This window comes from Phalacrocorax aristotelis, chromosome 2, assembly GCF_949628215.1.
Source record: "Phalacrocorax aristotelis chromosome 2, bGulAri2.1, whole genome shotgun sequence".
In the NCBI taxonomy this organism is placed as follows: domain Eukaryota; kingdom Metazoa; phylum Chordata; class Aves; order Suliformes; family Phalacrocoracidae; genus Phalacrocorax; species Phalacrocorax aristotelis.
The window spans coordinates 20,857,042-20,869,713 of record NC_134277.1 but is presented as its reverse complement, the minus strand read 5'-3'; the positions used below and the strand labels follow the sequence as shown (position 1 = coordinate 20,869,713).

At 36.7% G+C, this 12,672-nt stretch overlaps 1 protein-coding gene across 8 annotated transcripts in view; it reads left to right on the top strand.

Annotated features, from left to right (window-relative positions):
* The window catches only part of MLLT10 (MLLT10 histone lysine methyltransferase DOT1L cofactor), a 137,674-nt gene that overhangs the window by 95,964 nt on the left and 29,038 nt on the right, over window positions 1-12,672 (top strand). For all 8 annotated transcript variants that reach the window (XM_075082675.1, XM_075082673.1, XM_075082678.1 and 5 more), the window contains one exon: window positions 5,437-5,615. In XM_075082675.1, coding sequence (XP_074938776.1) covers window positions 5,437-5,615 — 179 coding nt within the window. The remainder of the gene's footprint in view (window positions 1-5,436; window positions 5,616-12,672) is intronic.

Below are 12,672 nucleotides of genomic sequence, written 5' to 3'. Positions count from 1 at the left end.
AAACCTACCTGTGGAAATAAAAGTCAGTATACAGCCTGACTGAGCTTGGTTTAAGCAACTCGTGTGTGTTGTTTCATGTACTTAGCTGGTTAGTTAGCTGTTACGGTTTATTGAAGAGTGGGTTCTGTAACACTGCTGATGTGTGGTCATTAATAAATGTGGGATCAAGTATAAAATAACATTGTTCATGATAGCAGGTGGGACTAGCTAAACAGAGGTGTAGACTATTTTGGTAGCTACATGGATCAGTTCTGGTCCTTCACCCCCCACCCATTACTGAATAAATTTCTGAATGCAAATAGTTGTACAGTCAGGAACATGAACATAGGAATGAAAGTAGGTGGAAGAGATTGACTGAACATCTTTTGCTAGCTGAGCTGTCAAAGGTCTGGGGTTAATTTTAATGGAGTTTGATAGCACACTTCAGGTGGTATGACCTTGTTCTTAGGTCACTGATTCATCATGTATGTGATGTTGCCATGCTGAATTGTGTTCCTCAGGGGTGTGGAGGTTCGTGTCAAGTATTTTGGTTTTTGATCATAAATCAATCTATGGAGTATTTTCAAATGGAATAATTATGGCAGTCTGCCTTCTGTCGATAAGTATGAAATTAGAATAGTTGTTCCATTTTGAAAACCTGTATACCTATATTTTGTATCTTCCCTCCTCCCCTCCACCACAAGCGGTGTGTATTCTTTGGGAGATTTTTTTCCTTCTACCTCATCATGGAGAGGACACAGAATGCCCTTCATAAAAGGAGGGTATTGACTGTTGATCTGTGACAGAGGCTGCTGTGCCTCCTTCAGAAAAGGACCCCAGTCACTGAAAGGGAGAGAAGTGCTGGCTTGCAGATCAGTAACTGTAGTTTCTGTGCTCTTCTAGAACTGTTGCTGCAGAATCTTGTAGAAACCTATCTGAAAGTGAACTCTACCACTTTGCTCATCAAGCCGCAGGAAAACAGCTTGATTATCTGATTCTTAGATTTCAAATTTCTTCATGAAGGAAACAGGTTGGCCCTGGTGTCCAAGCTATAGGTTCAGATTCATACTTATTTCATATAGTTTCAGATTCATATTCTCAGATGAATTGAAATGAAGTATTGTTGCTAGCTTGGCAGTTTCAAACACAGCTTTCTTGCTTCTCTTTTGACAACTGTGACCAAATAAACTCTTAATTGCTTGTGTTTAGCATTAGATTCACCTTAGCTTATGTCCATATTACAAAATAACAAATTGTGGGATATTTCTTCCACTGTCAACGTTCTACTGGAATACAACATGTTCTTTCTTGTGTAACTGAACAAATTTTTCTACATGTTTAGTTACTAATTAATGGACAGCTTCATTCAAAGGCACTTTTTCATTCTGCTCTATATAGAAAGTTGTCATGGTTTTAGGGGAGACATTTTGACATCACAGGAAGTAAAGGTACTGAAAACATATATATAGCTTCAGTTTTTGTAAAGTTCTTGTAATTCAAAATTTCCTGCCCCGCGTCCATCTGTCCTCCCCCAAGTAGGAAGGTTCTGTAGTTCTGTGCAACTTTTGTGTGGTTGCAAGTTCACAATTTTAGAAAAACTCTTTGACCGGGTTCTGCTTATCCCTTAAGTTTTGGCAAAATGCTAGGATCAGTAACCTATGATATGTACCTCAAATACTTCCCCTTGTCACAATTGTTGCAAGAGTTTCAAGTTACTGACTTACAAAGAAAATACAGCTTTATTGTAGGGAGAATATTGTCTTAAGCTTCATAAGGAAGCAGCCTACATGTTGGCTCTCTTGATTTTGGCACTCAGTAAGCTTTGAGCCTGTTGTCCATTTTTGAGCAAACTTGATAAAGGAGTCTAAAATATTTAAGTTCCTGTAATAGGGATAGAGAGCGTATGGCTACAAGAGTAACCACAGCCTGTTTTTGTCGCTTGCTGAACTACGTAATCAGCAGCATAGGAAGGGAATGTCAGGGAGCTGAATAACATAGGGGGCTGTAGTACTAGAAAATCAAAAGAACTGAGGATTTTGTAGCAAGATAAAGAAATTGTGGTGGGAAAGTTTAGTGTATTGATGTAATCTGTGAGATGCGATGCTGTTGAAAGCCAGAATTTAATCTGTGTTTTTAAATCTGCTCATGGAACTACTTATTTTTGAGATTTTGAATAAAATCACTAAAATTGTTCTGTGTGCCACTTGTGTATGTTGCTGCACAGCTATTTCTGACTTGAAGCTATCTTGTTTTTCACTATTCTTGAATTTTTTTCCTCTGTTATCTATTTTGTCATTGATTGCCAGCAAAAAGAATACAGTTTTTTTCCAATCTTCATACTCTGTTGTGTTCACTACTGTATAGTACTACCCTTCTGTGCTAAGCAGGCAGTTATTTGTTGTCCAGAGATGCCTTCCCCCCCAACCCCCCCTTCTTTTTTCGGTTCCCTCTTTTTTTAAGCCTTTCACTCCAGCAATGCAGGCTGTACATGCATTTTTATCTGTCAGAACCTGAAACTACATTCTGCAGCTGTGTTAGTAGTGTTAAGCACAGTCAAACTTCACCTGAACAGTGTTACATGTCCATTTCCCTCTACAGTTGAAGAAGTGTGTTCTGCCTAAAACACTGAAGATAATATTTAACCATGCTGTTTCTGTCTCTGGGAAATTACACAGTGCCATTCATCAGAAGCTATAGCTATTTGGCTTTTCAGTAATATGGGAAGGACTTCAAGATTGATGTTTAAAACAAACTATGTGGTTTATAGTGATTTGTTAAGGCTTTTGTTATTATTCCCTCCTGATCCAGAAAGTGATTTCTCTCTTCCAAATCCTCAAAAGGACAACTTGATATGTTTGAGACATTTCAAATATGTACTGTCTTAGTTTTCTAATATGATATGCACATAGTTTTTATGCAGGTATTTTATGAAGGGTGTGAGTGTCAAGGGTTTATTTGTTATGTTCAGCATACAGTTCTTAGTCAAATGCTGCATGGAGTAATATCTTGGTTGCATGACTAGTTCCAGAAGATGCATGTACTCTATGCATTAAGTAAGGTATTGCTAAATGGAAATAGGCCAAACAAGAGTGTGTGGATAGGTCATATCTGTCCTGTATTTTGCATCAGCAACAAATAGTGTGTGTTTTTACTACTACTACTACTAGCAACAAATAATAACTTCCCTCATTCCATTGGCAAACTAGTTTACTGCTTGTCTTTCTTTTGAAATAGCTTCTTGCCTGTGATTTTGTAGCTATCTGTTTGTATTCCAGGATTTTATTTTTAAGAGGAGGAATAAACCTTATCATTAAAATAGACACAGCAGCAGCTCTGCAGTTATTAAATATGTAAGATTTTGAAAACTTAAGAAAAAGAATCTATAATAGCGTTAAAATTTTGGAGTTGTTTTACCTTTCTGGCAAAATATCTTTATTTTTTACTACTTGATTCTCATTAAAAGTTTTTCTCTGCTCATTATCTTCGACGTTTTATGGGAGTGATAGCATTTGTGGTGACAAGCTCTTATGATTTGAACATAAGTGTTGTGATATTTCATTATTTTTACCATTAAAATTAATGGTTCCTGGAGCCAGATAATTGCATGAGAATCTAATATTTTTCAAGAATTTTTGTATGTTTAGTTGTTCTAATGCATTCAAAATACAAAGAGTATAAAGTCTCATCCTTCTATTAATTTGAAATCTCTGAAAGCAGATTTTAAAAAAATCTTTTGAGATCCTGGAGTATATTTCAGTTTTTGTGGTTGTAATTGTATCACATTTTACAGTAGACTCAGTAGCAAGGCTATTTGTTAATCATGTCCATTTTGGTGATGTGCAGGGACAAATCTAGAGCAGGATCCATAGAATTTACTGTCTAGTTAGATGAGGCAGATGTAATTGGAGAAAGGTCATAAGAAAATGAATGCTTTAAGGATCTTAACTGCTAGTAATGCCATAACTGTAGATTTTTGGGATGGTGACCAAAAAAAAGAGGGAGGAGAAGATGACCGAGGGAGGTGTGTGAAAGGGAGAAAGATAGGAAGCTCAGTAGAAAAGCAGAGCTGGTATGGAATTGTGCTATGCTAAAGAGATTGGGGAGAAGATGGTAAGAAGTCACTAACCTCGGTTAGGCAGGAAAAAAGTGTTGTCGGAATGTGTCTTCAGCTGTTTTTTTCATATCGCCTTTTTCTGTTGGGTCTGGCTGGTTTTCTCTTCCACTTTTCTTGACAATTAATAGAGGCAGGGAATTTAAGATGTATCAGTGTTTGCATATTATGTGTGGAATTGGATGATGTTAGTCTCCCTTGACTGCCTGTGCTCAGAGGGATTGCTGGGTGGTGAATGGTATTTTAACATTGCATATCTTCTTATTGTCACTGCCTTCTTCAAATCATTATTTGTATGAGTGACAAACTAGCTCCACCTTTGCCTTCTAACTGGCATTTCAGTTCTGTTGCTTTTTTTGATCTAACCATGTTCATTCTACTTCTGTTTACTCCCTGTGGCACTCTTCCTCTAACTGCAGTTCAGTGCTACCATGCTTGATATTCCTTGGCCAGCTGACAGCTCACTTATCTAATGCACGTGGAGCCTAACAGTTTCATAGACAGGTACTACTTCTTGTCCTGGGCTTCTGGTCAGTAGGGTTTTTTTCCCAACCTGTATAATGAACTTTACCCTGCATGTAGATGAACAGAAGTAACGGCTTCACAGAGGGGTATGAACTCTTCCTATTTAAATTGCTAACATACAAGTCTGACTAATGTTAACATGTTTAGTCACTTACTTGTTGGCTGTTCTAGCAGAGATGTTAGTCAAGCATTCTTAGATCACGGATGGAGTTTTACTGTGTGAATAAAAGAAATACTAACAGTTCTACCAGCAAATCTGAGTACTTTGTCCTCAGACATGCTGTCAATATTTTTCTGAAAATAACACAAGCATTCCTTAGTACTGAAAATTACAGTTTTGGACAAATGTATGATGTTCAGAAACATTTTACTTTAAAGCTAAAAAGTATTTTTCCGTTTGTATTGTGGATGTTCTGTTATATAGCCCAATACTTCATTCTTTATCTACTTTAACTTTTACAGTAATTAATTGAAAGATCAAACTCTGATAGCAGACTCAGTTGAAGGCAGGCATTTTAGCCAAAAATTCTGCTACCATTAATATTTGAGCAGTTTGTAATGCACATAAAAATTGATTTATCACAAGTTTTATAAAAACTTAGAACTGAATCAATCTCTGTTCCCTGAACTGTAGAATGTCAAATGATGAGAGCACTTTTATCAATCAGCATGGTTAGAATTTCAACACAGGAACTTTCTGCATTATGTATTAAGTGATCTTGTTTGTCTTAATTTTCTACTGCATATTTACATGGTTACTAGAAAACAGAGGGAGGGGAAGAGAGAGAGATGCATGTAATAATTTTTGTAATTTTTTTCAGGTATTTTTAGCAGCAATGATGTAGCAGTATCATTTCCAAATGCAGTATCTGGCTCAGGATCTAGCACTCCCGTTTCCAGTTCTCATTTACCTCAGCAGGCTTCAGGCCACTTGCAGCAAGTGGGAGCTCTGTCACCTTCAACTGCGCCTTCTATAACTACTGTTGTTGCTGCAACTCAGGTAAACTATCACAAGAGTTTAAGATAGCAAACCATGTTATTGACCTGCTTATTTTCAATGTTAAAAGAATAATTTGTTTGGAAAACAGATTAATAAACATTGTATTTGTTGTGAAAACTTTACATTGGCTAGAAGTACTGTGTAATATTACATAGTCCCATCTTCGTAGAGCACACAGATTTTTATAAATGATCTGTGGAAGTGTGTAGTAATAATGACTATATTATGACTAGTAGCATAAATGCTGGTTACAGTTCATCAGTGCTCTAACTAACCAGTGTCTGTTATCAGAACATTTTAAGAAAAGATTTTTAAAAAGGAAAAGACATAGTTCTGCATGTTTTATGCAAAAATGCTGGTATCAAGTCAAAGTACAGAGGGGTTTATTTGGGAGATTTGACAAATGGACAACTAAGGCTAGCCCTGGCAAAGAGGTGGCCAAGGCTGACATCTTAATAGCAAATGAAAGTTGATATATATGCTACAGTTTTGTATTTGAAAGGTCATATAAATGAAGATACGTAGTTCATATTTGATGGTGAAGAAATAAGGGAGGCACTGGAGGAGTGCAGAAAGGTGACATAGTCGCAGTAATGAACCAGAAAAAATATCTTTATGGTAGCATTTTATATGAATTTAAGTTAATTTAAGATTGCATTTATCAAGGCAAGAGAGTACAAAATCATAGGTGTAGAGAGCCACCACAATTAGAGTATAAGTATGAAGGAATACTGTACTGGACATGATGTTTTTATATTTCATGTTTATTATATTTTTCATTTCCTAATGGAAATCTGTTTTACAATGAGTGTATCAAATATAACTTTTGTGTGTGTGCATATAAGGCATCAACTTTTAATTTATAGAGTCTACAGTAATTTAAGACAGTGGATATAAACCTGCAGAATTAAAATCAAGCTTAATACATATGTACTTATGCGTGTGTGTGTGTACTTGCACATGCACGTGTGTATGGTACATATATATAGCAGAAATACTGTGTGCAGGCCAACATAGAATACATTTCAATATTAAATAACACTTGGTTGTTATAGGTGGCAGTTCATATTTTTATGTAATTCTTGTGGACTGGTTTCCTAAAGAAATAAGTCTTGCATTATGCCGGTGTGATTTTCTGTCTTGTAACTTTGGAACCTGTTGGCCAGTTTCACACAAAATTGGGTGACATCTCTGGACAAATTGATAGAAACTATTTTAAAGTAGTGAATTAAAAATGCAGTGCTTTGGCGAAGAGCCAATATAGCTTTTGTGAAGGGAAATCACAACCAATTGGAGTTAGTTTGTTCTTTCCGTCTATCTTTGTCTTTTATTCCCAAAGAGCGTTACACAACCTAACTCCCTGAAGACACTTAAATTGAGCAGTCTGGAGATAAGGGGAGAGGTTGTGTCATAGTTTAGTAGCAGATTAAAAAATTTAAAAAAACCTCCAAACAAATAGATGCACAGTTTTCACAGTGGAGAGTTTTACCACCAGAATCTTGGAAAGATCAGCGTTATGGCCTTTCATACAGCTCAATGTTTTCATAAATGATCTAGGAAAACGAGGAGGAACAGAAGCCAAGTTTGCTGATTATGCTAGGTTATGCAGTGAGCTATTATGAAGATCAGCTGTCACAAATTGCTGAAAGACCTCAGCAGCCTATGTTGACAAGGTGGTAAGAGGGCAAATGAAATTCATGTTAAAGGGAAAAGCAGTTTCTATTCAATAAGAGCAGCCATGGTAGTCAACAATGGCAAGAAATGGCATCTTTATAAGGAATGAGTAAATAGTATAGGACTCTTGGCCTGAAAAAGAGACACTGAGGTGGGGTACAAGAGAGGTCGGTAAATCACGAATGACATGGAAAAGTTAAATAAGGAAGAATTGTGCACCATCACTTCTATGTGTTAAACTCCGTCAGAGGATAAACGGATTAAAAAAGCAATGGAACAGAGCCCATATTTAGCAGACAGGAACAGAAATACCATAGTATTTTTTTTCTCATGTTGTCACAAAAAGGTGAAGTATACCCTAGGAGGTGCACTTTCTCTTAGTGTTTAGCTGAACTAGAGTGCCCCTCATAGGTTAAGTGCTTCAAATTCCTGTATTCCCTTTGGCTCTGTTTTTGGGAGGTGTATTGGGGTTTTTGTGGTGCTGTTGTTTGGGTTTGTTTTTTTTTTTCCTTCCCCATCGCCCCGCTCCTCCAGGAGTCATGTATCTTACCTTGTACCTACCTTGTTTTCAAGTGGTCATAGATTTACTTGGCAGGATCTTATTCACAGCTACTACCATTTGAAGAGTCATTTGGTTCTGAACTATAAAGGGAGGCTCAAATGGTGAGAAATTTTGGTTGACCACCTTAAAAGGGAACTGTGTTTGCACAGAGAATCAACAAAGTCCTATGCTGCTTCAATGATTCTAGGACTACACTTTGCTAACTCGGGTCTGCCAGTTGGAAATTGGTAAAGGCATAGTCTTTGCTTTTTCTTACATCAGTGGTGTCAATGCATGAATTTGAACTTGGTCCTTCCATCAGCTAAACCATTTTACAGGCATTGATATTTCAACCAAACATCATGCCTTAGATAAGCTGTGTATCATGACATGTCTCTAAGTTATGTTCTACAACTGAGGCACCTATATTTATTGTTCCAATCTCTTTTCCCTTCTGTATCCACCGTCTTCACCATTTGCAGTTAGATTGGCACTTGTCCTTTTTGTCTGGCATCCAGTAACATCCAGCAGGTAGGCAACAGAAGTTTCCAGCTGAGGCTGAATGGCTTTAACTGTCACCATTCTGTTTTTTTTTTACCCTACTGGATTTATCAGTTTTGAGAGAGAATTCCTACACAGAAGCTGTAGTGGCAAGAGGTGAACAGTCAGTTGACTTGAAGGTCCATGGACACAGTTCTTCCTCATTCATGGGGAAAATGAGTTTACAGGCTACTTTCTAGCATGGAGGAGAAAGAAGATGGGTGTCTCTTTTGAATTTTAAAATACGAAGTGCTTTCATGTCCTGGTTGAGGTTTAGGATTGGTGTTACTTCTGTCATTGCACCAGGCAGATCAGATGCTTTTTCCTGACTTTCAAGACTTGAAAATACCAAGCAGGTCTCCCGGCTGGAAGTGCCTTTGATTTGCACTAAATCATGACAACCATCTTTAATGTGCTTTTGTTTTTTCTGGACTCTGGGAGTCTTTTCCAGTTTCAGTTCATGAGGTCATTACTAGTGTTTGAAGATACTCAAGAGAGTGTATTTTACCATGAAGTTGTTCTGCAGTTCGAGAGAACCAGTTAGGGTTGGTGGTGGTTTTTTTGTTTTTGTTTTTAAATGCAGTTATCATAAATGACTGATTATACTTCAGGGGTTAGGGTTTACCTACTTAGTTCTGCAAAGTTTAATCAGAGTGCTCTGTCTGCTTACTGGGCTCTTGTGGATGTATTCTCAGTGTTTACCCACCTCTTGACCATGAAAATCTTCAAATAACAGTGTGCTAATGTATTTTTTGAGTAGTGATCAACCAAGATCCTAGGTGTACATACAATGGTTATAAGTTAAGGTAAGCTTGTGTTTCTATAGCAGATAAAAATTAATAAGTAAAAAAGGAGGTTTTATTTAACCTATTAGTGAAGAGAGCAAGTATGGCCAAACCTTGGTTGCTCAGTTATTTGGTAAGGATGGCAGATATGCAATTGGAATAGTGCAAAAAATTGGAATACCGTCAGATGTGCTGCTAAGGTGCACTCTTCTAAGACTTAAGCTGTTACGTTTTCTTAGATCTCTATTGGGCATTTCTAATTATTATTTTGGGAACATCATGAATTTGTAAATTTTTGATGGATTTTTTGCATCCCTTTTTTTTTAAAGCAAGGGTGTTAAGACATTTTAAAGAGGAGGGCTTAGAAAAAATGCAGGTCTCAAAATAGGCTGAACTATTTTGATTAGGAGGTTATGGAGGTTGTGGTAGGCATACATACAGAAAATACATATATATTTACGAATACAGTAATCCTTTTTCAAATACAGAAAATTTTGTTCATAGTATTAAGAAAACTTGCAAGCAAATGAAAGAAACCATCCTAAAGTGACAAAATTAGGTAATACTGCTATGCCTTTTGTTATTTTTGAGTAACTGCTATGCCCATATACAACTTTAGTGATTAAAACCCTGAAGTGCTGCTTTTTCTTTCAACAACTAAACAACACTGATTTAAAAGCTTAAAAAAAGCGCGCAACTTCAAAATCCTGGATTTTGATTCTTTTATTCTATTGTCAAGTATGATAGTTCCCATACTGTGGGTTTTGTTTGTTTGCTTTTAAGACAAAAACACAGTATGGGCCTCGTTGCAAACACCTTTTCTTTTGTGTCTCATTTTTTTTCTCCCTCATGCCACTCATAATTTTTATTCCAATCTAATAAATCCAGAAGAGATTATTATCTCGTGTTCCATGCTGTGCCATAACTGAATTTAAATGCTGGTGTTCCTCACCAGGTGGGAATCAGCGGTCTAGTAAAAATGCTACTTGCTGGAAATGCAGATTTTTTTGCATCCTATTCCTCTTTTTTATGTGCCTTGGGCATAGCCCAAGGTTATACACGTATAGGTTATACTTGCTAATTCAGTGAGGCTTTATTAGCATAACAATGCATTTAACAATTGCAAGAATATAGGGAAAAAGGGATACAGGAAAGAAGGTACAGCTCACCAAATATTTGCTCCTGGTTTTCTGTGAATTGATCCTCTTGACACCTTTGTCAGTACTGCCTGTTTTGTATGTAACAGCAAATGACTATATCCCAAACTACTGCCTTTTGTCTCAGAAGCATGCCTTTAACTTTTACATGAATATTCATTTGTGCTGTTGTTGAAAAAAATAACTTTCTTGTGTTTTCATTTTGAATAGTGCCTTAATTTTTCCCTTTTTAGCCAAGTCACACCGCTCCAAGATCCTATGTTCAGTTTTTTTCTCAAAGATTTCGTTGTGTTTCACAATTATAGCAGAAATGTTTGTCAGCCTGCTGTGTTGTTCTGTAGCTGTTTGTTCTATTGCTCTTTCTGATAAATTATTCTTGGTGGTTAATATACGCTCATAAAAAAAAGTGGTGACCTGGGTGCCTCAGTAGCTTTTGGTATTGTACAGCAGGATTTGTTTTCTGCTTGCCAGGAAATGGTAGTTGTTAGATTAAATTTTTTTTTTTAATTTTGGCTTAGTAGATTTAGTGTTTTATAATGAAACGTTTGCTATTTTGGTCAAGACTAAGACTGAAATTGGTTGAGCTGTCTATTCTTTTTGATGGCTTAAATGAGTGAGACTACTCTACTAATGCTCTGTGGCTGTTTGTTTCTGGCATCTCTAAGTACAGAATACCAGGATCATACTGCAGAAATAGAAGTAAAGATTTTTGACTGGGTTTTCTTCCAGTTATTGATTATTAAAGCCATCTCTCAGACTATATTCCTTTTAAGAAAAAAATGCATTTAAGTATCTTGTAATCTCATTTCAATAGTATTTTTAGTGGGAGTGAAGGTGGCACATAGTGGTTTCTGTAAGGCATACAGCCTTTTATTTTAAACATTTGTAGCTCATCAACTCTTTGATGCTGGCATTGTGTGATTCAGTAACGTATGATATTTGCATTATAGTAATCTCAGTTTATTCAGAAATTTTCAGGATTTATTCTTATTCTGGAAATTTAATATGATCAAACTGTGACTTTGTTAGATGACCTTTTTTCTTCTCCCATGTGATGGTGTCTGTGCTCTTAGTGACTGTAATAAGCACATCTGTGAGGCAGTTTCAAGCAGTATTGCACATACTTGTCACTAACCTGTTTTATAGATGTAATCCAAAAGATTATTTTCTCTTTCTTGGGACAGAGGGAAAAATGTGTTGTGGTGGTGTGTGGGTTTGTTTTTTTTTTTCTAGCGGCTTCTTTCTTTTTAAAGCTGTTTTTTTTCCTCTGCAGCTTCTGTTTTATTTTCTTCCTAAGTTCCCATCTCTTACTGTATGCACTGTGCTTCTTTTGCCACAGAAGCAGCTAATAAAGAGAAGGACAAGTGTCTCTTAAGAGCAATCCTAGTGGCTTGCACAGAGATAGGGAAACTAAATAGTTGCAGTTTGTTACTCTAGTCCAAGATTTATTTGTGATGTCATGATAGGTCCACTTCAACATACTTAATGAACTACTGCCTCCATGGTGGAGATATGATAATTGGGGAGGTAGGTGCTGCTACTCAGATGCAATTCTAAGTGAAATAAGTTTGCTTTAATCACTTCCATTATCCCTTCTGAAGTTTGTTTGGCTTTACTCCCCTTAGGAGCAATAGAAAAACAGCAGGGTTTTTAGCATTCATGCAGTGGTTATCCTACTTTGTCTGATCCAGCTTTTGGAGGGAGATAAGGCATATTTTTTTTTCCAATAGTTTTGGAGTTATTTGTTAACAATAGGGGAATGTGAAAGCTGAGGAATCCTGAGATCTTTTCAGGTTATGAATGTAGGGTACCTGATGTTTCAGATGCTTCTGTCCTGTGGTTTTTATTTTCTCACTTTCTGAATTAGTCTAGTCCCTAATTTTGGATCTCTGTAGTCCCCTGTTCTTTTTCCACATCAGCAGTTTATGCTATTTTTGGCTTCCTGTTTTAATGGTTATTTTCTTGTCATAGTTTAAGTCTCTTCATTATTTTGCATGCTATCAAGGGAACTTTATCCTCCTTTTTCTTTTCTATTCTGGTACCCATGGGAAAATAAGTGAAAACACAGGGAAAAGGAACTCTATTCTTGGTTCTTGTCCCTATCAACAGAGATGTTAGGAGCAGTTTTGGGAGCAATCTTACTTACACCTTCCAAAACGGGTGGAATGATGAGGGAATTTAGAAGTACATTTTCAACAAGTAGTCTTTAGTCGTTGCTGAAAATTCACGTTGAGAGGTTTTTTTGCAAGTCTTCAAAAGGGGGACTTGGGCATTTTCATGGGACAGTAAAATGAAGGTACCTGATTGATATTGCTGCTGAGTTTGTGGTTGTAGCCTCAAGTTATGGATGCGATACTCTC